The sequence below is a fragment of the Aegilops tauschii genome, chromosome 3 (genome assembly GCF_002575655.3).
Source record: "Aegilops tauschii subsp. strangulata cultivar AL8/78 chromosome 3, Aet v6.0, whole genome shotgun sequence".
NCBI lineage: Eukaryota > Viridiplantae > Streptophyta > Magnoliopsida > Poales > Poaceae > Aegilops > Aegilops tauschii.
Window position 1 is genome coordinate 605,036,786 of NC_053037.3, and position 5,804 is coordinate 605,042,589.

At 47.2% G+C, this 5,804-nt stretch overlaps 1 protein-coding gene across 1 annotated transcript; it reads right to left on the reverse strand.

Moving 5' to 3' along the window:
- Positions 1-2,860: 2,860 nt before the first annotated feature.
- Positions 2,861-4,030, reverse strand: LOC141020806 (protein STRICTOSIDINE SYNTHASE-LIKE 10-like). Its single transcript, XM_073495749.1, has one exon. It carries the CDS (start codon positions 4,028-4,030, stop codon positions 2,861-2,863), a length of 1,170 nt encoding a protein of 389 aa, XP_073351850.1.
- Between the last annotated feature and the right edge of the window lie 1,774 nt (positions 4,031-5,804).

The window sequence follows — 5,804 nt, forward strand, 5'->3', positions numbered from 1 at the left end:
ATATTATCTGTAACTTAAATTGCTTTCCCGTGGAAGTGCACGGGTTGATGACTAATCTTGTAGATTTTGAAAGCACATAACTTCAGCTTTGAAGAATAGGAAAAAACGTCAATAATAATTATGTTCCACGCAAAATTATAAAACATTTTTTTACATGAATTGAAATAACTGACAGCAAATTATTCAACAACAAGCTGATAAAAGGATACAGCAATGTCTTGACACTAGACGTCTTGATGGAACATATCGCTGGAACATGGTACTAGTCATCAGATTCAGACTCATCACTGCCGATGCCTAGCGCCAACATGTAATCACCACGCTGATCATCGCCATTGGCCAAGTCCTGTTGCTGCACAAGTGTAAGGCTCCCCTCTGTGACGTCCACCCAGAACAACTCGACAACCATGTCCACGTGTTCGCTAGGGAACACGACAAGGACGTCACGCACGAGCTGCATTCTCATCACCCCGTCGCGGTGGCGGGCCAGTTGCAGGAAGGATCTGATGAACGAGTTGTTACTAAGCCTGTGGCGAGCGTGCTGCCTAGCCACGCACACGAAGTGAGGCTGCGGTCGGAGCGCATATCTGAGCAAATCCCCTTCTAGAGTTGGCAGGAAGAACTGGCCGCGCACGAAGAGCCCGGACTCTGACAGCGCCGGCGAAGGATCCATGATCTGCCACCTGACGTCGCCGGGCTTTGCGTGCATGATTACTTCCCTGAACGACCCCACCGTCACATACAGCACCACGGTGGGATCAGCCTCGCCGTCGTTGTAGACCATTCCTGCCGCGTTCCACTCGATCGCCCAGGGTGGGCTCTCGAGGAAGACGTTGGGCAGGTCAGCGACGGCCCCGGTCACCGGGTTGAACAGCCGCATATCCCACCCTAAGGCTAAGAGCACCAGGAGGCCCTCGGCGCTGGCGACGACGTCCCCGTACTCCCGAGGGATGTTGAGCTCGATGGAGGCGCTGGTGAGATGGTTTACGAACCTGGCCTTGTGATCAGTGCGCTCATCCCCTTTCGTCATCTCCCATTGCCATGGGTAGAAGCGCGGGTCCATGCCCACTAGCTTCGGGTCGACAGTGGCGGCCCTCCACGGCTTGCACACACCTCAAAACGCCATGTAGTCCTTTACGTCGGAGGCCAATACCATCTCCGCCACCTTGGGTAGCAGCAGGTCGGCGAAGACGATTTCCCGGTCTAGGCTGTCCAGCTCATCCATTGAGGTGCATACGCTGCAAATCAAGAGATTGGAGTACATTAATCTAACAAATCAGGAGAATACCCCACTAGAGTTTAGAGATTCATTTCCTGGATGCATGCTTTTGAAACTTGGAAATCAAGAGATTAGAGATTCATTCCGTCGATGCATATGCTTTTGATCTAGCAACAAGAAAAAAATATAAAATAGATCTAATCCGTAAAAGATATAGCTATATGCATGCGTAATTTCATATAGTGTAGACACCGTTTTTGGCCGGAATCCTCGGGGCAGGCGATGAACGACCGGCCAATCTCCGGCGCGGCTGCAGGAGCGTTGGTGGCGGCGGCTGCAACAGGGAGCTGGGGTTCCATTTTGCGGCTAGGGTTGTTGGGAGGGCAGGCTAGCTTGCGGAGGCCGGGATGGGTTGGCTTTAAATGGCGGCCGGGCAGCTACAAGTGAAAGGGAACGCTGTGTGGATTGAACGAAAATGGAAGGTAGTAGACAGACATGAGGTCACAGCTAGGCTAGGCGACGAGATTAATTATACGACCAGCTGGTGTATTTTTCGTCATAAATTAATATGCTTCGATCCTGTACCCTTGGATGCCAATCAAACGGCGCCCATTTGGAGACCATTAGCTGTTCAGGTGATTATATCAGAGGAAGAAAGGAGTTGCACGTGCGTACATGCAGTGCAATTCAAACGTACAAATGAACACAAAATGGATGTAGTTTAGCATACATCATGTGCATGCAAAAAAAACTATAAAAAAAATATGACAACTTGTGGTCTGCACAAAAAACATATATGTGAATGACACATTAAACTATAAACTTATAATCTCGTATATTTTGCATAGTTAAAAAGTGCTCATATTTTAAATGAAATTTTGCAGGGCATAAGATACAACATAACCTATTTTAATAGATACAAAAAATAAACCCATCTCAACGAATTTGTTCATTACGTCTGAACTTCTTTTATTCTTGGCGGTTTCTGTTGTAGAATTTTAGAACCATATATATGCAATGCAATTCACACATACACATATGCCCTGAAAGTTTTTGTATGCCAAGACACTATATTATTTTTGATAAAACACAAAAGCTTTTGTCTCGATGCATTGATAAAATGAGAGAACAAATATTTTTACATGCCTAGTGACGGGCCACACCCCAATGTACAATACTACACTTCTAAGTAGCAACCATTGGGAGGAGTGCCGTCACAGTACACGTCTAAGTATAACCATTGTTGCTTGTCAAAAATAATATAGTGTCTTAACATACAAAAACTTTGAGGGCATATGTGTATGTGTGAATTGCACTGCATATATGTGGTTCTAGAATTCTACAGCAGGAATAAAGAGCAAATTCATTGACTTTGCGTGTTTACGTGAAGGGAACAATCCACGAGTGCATGGTGCGTCCCTGCTCTCTCGCTAGCAATAGCATGCAGGCTGGCTCTTATATGGATAGAATTTAGCTTTTATGCACGTAAATATGGAGGAAAGAACAAATAATGATTTGCTGATAGAAAATGTGTATTACAATAGTCCATCCGACGAAAACAAAAATAAATTGAAAAATTACATTTAGTGGTAAGAGCAAGAAACTAAAAGGCATCCTATATGCATCTACTACAATAGTTCTCTACTTGCGCTTAACAACGCCGACATAAGGAAGCTCTACCGAACCCAAGTAGATTTTGCCATTTGCTCTCTCCATAATCTCGGTGGGCCTCACCTTCTTTGGCCCTCTCATCTCCTCGACTATCTTCCCATCGTTACCGATCCTGACAGCGAGACGATGACTATCACGACCAAAGGGTAACTCATTCTTCTCGCGGTGTAACGCCACCCAATAGCCTCCTTTGGTGTCGGGCCTCACGTTATCTGGATAGCCGGGCAGGTCGGCAAAAGGCTCCGATGTGCCTGCGTTGACCCCTTTGATCCAATGCCTCAGCAGCTTGCATGGTCCGGTAGATGCGACCACGAGGTGAGTGCGGTCGGCGCTGAGCGCGACGCCGTTGGGGTACGTCATGCCCGCCTGGAGCACCGTGACATCGGATGTCCGTGGGTCGTACCTCATGAGGCGGCCCGTCGAGTCCCCAGTGCGAGTGACCATCTCATGCTGCGACCTTTGATAGTTCATCGAGCTGTCGGTGAAGTAGACCTGACCCGTAACTTGATCGACGTCAACACCGTTGGTGAAGTGCAGAGGAAAACCGTCAACCTGGTTGACCAACACGGTGGCCTCCCCGCCGCCCGGCGCAACCCGCATCAGCCCCTTGTATGCGTCGGCCACGTAGAGGTCACCCGATTTCTGGTTGAACCGTAGGCCGAGCGGACGGCCGCAGCGGCTCTCCCTGGCAGTCTCAGTCTCCGGGCTGAACTTGGACGGTGTGCACGTCCTGCTATCGTAGCCGGGTCCATATGCATAGGTAGTCCATCCTAGCTTTTCGCCGTTCCACTTGAGGATCCGGCCGTCAGAGACGCCGCTGTAGGGGCCCTGGCCTTGACCGTCGAAGGCGACGCTCTCCGGCCCGTGGACCGTCCCACGCGGCAGCGGCAGCTGTTGGCTTCGTGAGGCATCGAAGCTAGTGGCGGCTAAGGCCCCGGGCATGAGGAGAAGGACGAGGATGATCAGCGTGACGGTGGTCTTGAGGAGGCGGCTCATGCTGCACCCCATGTTGTTGTCGATCTGCTGGTTGTCTCCTTGGCTCTTGGACTCTTGGTTAATAAGCACCTGCGCTGGATGGCTTGGTTTGATGGAGAGATCCAAGCTGGAGGCTGCTCTTATATAGCAGCAGCATTGATCCATCGAGAACTAGCAGTAGTCCGAGTCGGCGTGTGGTACAGCCGGAGGCCGAGTGGGTTTCGATCCTACGTTTTTTTTTTTTAGGAAAACCGTTTCTGCTACGTAACGGACGGAATCAAACCAAACGAGGAAGAGCAAAAAAAAGGGTGGCCGGTGTACGTGCGTGATCGTACAAGCCAGCTTCACGTGTATTGTGTACGGGAGCAGAAGAATCGATCCACCTGCTAGCCTGCTTGCTTCGGAGCTCGTACAGCTTGTTCCTTGGGAAAGCACTCCATCGTCATCGTCTCGCCGTCGCCGGAAGTACTCGTCGTCGGCACTCGGCCAACAACCGTTCCGACCAAAACCCCTCTCTTTCCTTGTTTTCACCAACGTACCTTAGGACATGTACAATGATGCTATCTTAAGAATGCCACGTAGGATAAAAGATAAGGTGGAGGAGAGAGAACTCATAAGAAAAGGCTAGTCTTTTCTTATTTAAGAGAAGACAAGAGATGATCTCTTAGCACAATATGTCTCACCATGTTTTTAGAAATAACTAGTTATTGAGGATAAGGCTAAGAGATGACCCATTGTAGACAAATATTTCTATCATTTCTAAATTACATGCAAGGCTTAAGATAAGACCATTTTATCAACCATTGTACATGCCATCTTATCAACCAACTAGTACTACGAATGGTACACGTACACAGGACAGGAGCACGTACGCCATCCATACTCCATAAATTAAAAGAATCTAAAAATATTACTCCATTAAGGAGCAATACCGCCGTCTTCCCCGCCTAAGGTTTTCGATTTCGGAAAATATACCGCCCCAGAATGAAATTGACGCAATTCGGCTTTAACGGAAATTCCGGACGAAGAGCACCATCCATATTTTGTGTTCTTGAACGAAAATGAGCCGATTTTGAACAAAAATAAACGAAATTACCCCCGCAAGAAAAATATATCATAAAGGGTTTCTTTTTTTTTTGGCACGGATGCACAGAAGTAGGCGGACTACACTGAGCTCGGCCGGCCAAACCTTAGATCAGGGCCTGGGTGTTCCGGCGTGACGGCGCCCACTAAACCAGAGGCCGCCACCGCAGCGGTGATCCCAACAAGTGTGTATCATTGCAGGACAAAATTTAAAGAAGAGCTCAAGTGGATCATCCACAGAGCGAAAAGGCATGAATACAGTGGCTTTCATGACTAGGTGAAAGATTTTCGTTAAGCCAGACTGTAATTGTTGTAATCTAGTAAACTAGATATATTATTTATTTATTTGTATTTGTATGTTTTTATTTCTTTCTTTTCTTTCCTGAAGACTTTCTATTACTTTTTAAAAATTAATAAAAATACGCAGTAGAGTCCTGCTGTTTCCCTAAAATAAGGGAACTTAACCCTTCCCCAGAACTGATACAAATAATCAGAGTTAGCATAGTACTTCCCATCAGGAGTCCATTTCCAGCTTAGAACATCCTCCCTTTCAGATAGCAAAATTACTTGAGTGTGGTGCCAAAGGCTGATAAATTTAGGAAGAACATCAACGTCCGGGTTGTGCTTTATCGAAGAAATCCATTTACTGTTGGTGAGGCCCTCATTAACAATGATCTTCCTCTTCTTGCTGTGTTTATAAAGATTTGGGAAGACAAATGCAGGAGCCTCCCCATTCAATCAGTGGTCATGCCAAAAGGAAACTGATTTGCCATAACCCAAGATGAAACAAGTACTAGCAACAAACAGAGCCTTGACTTCCTTATCGACAGAAATCGGAAGATCATGCCATAGCTTG

Bases quoted from the DNA above. Each gene is read 5' to 3' on its own strand.
- LOC141020806 (XM_073495749.1), bottom strand. From the start codon at position 4,030: ATGGATCAATGCTGCTGCTATATAAGAGCAGCCTCCAGCTTGGATCTC.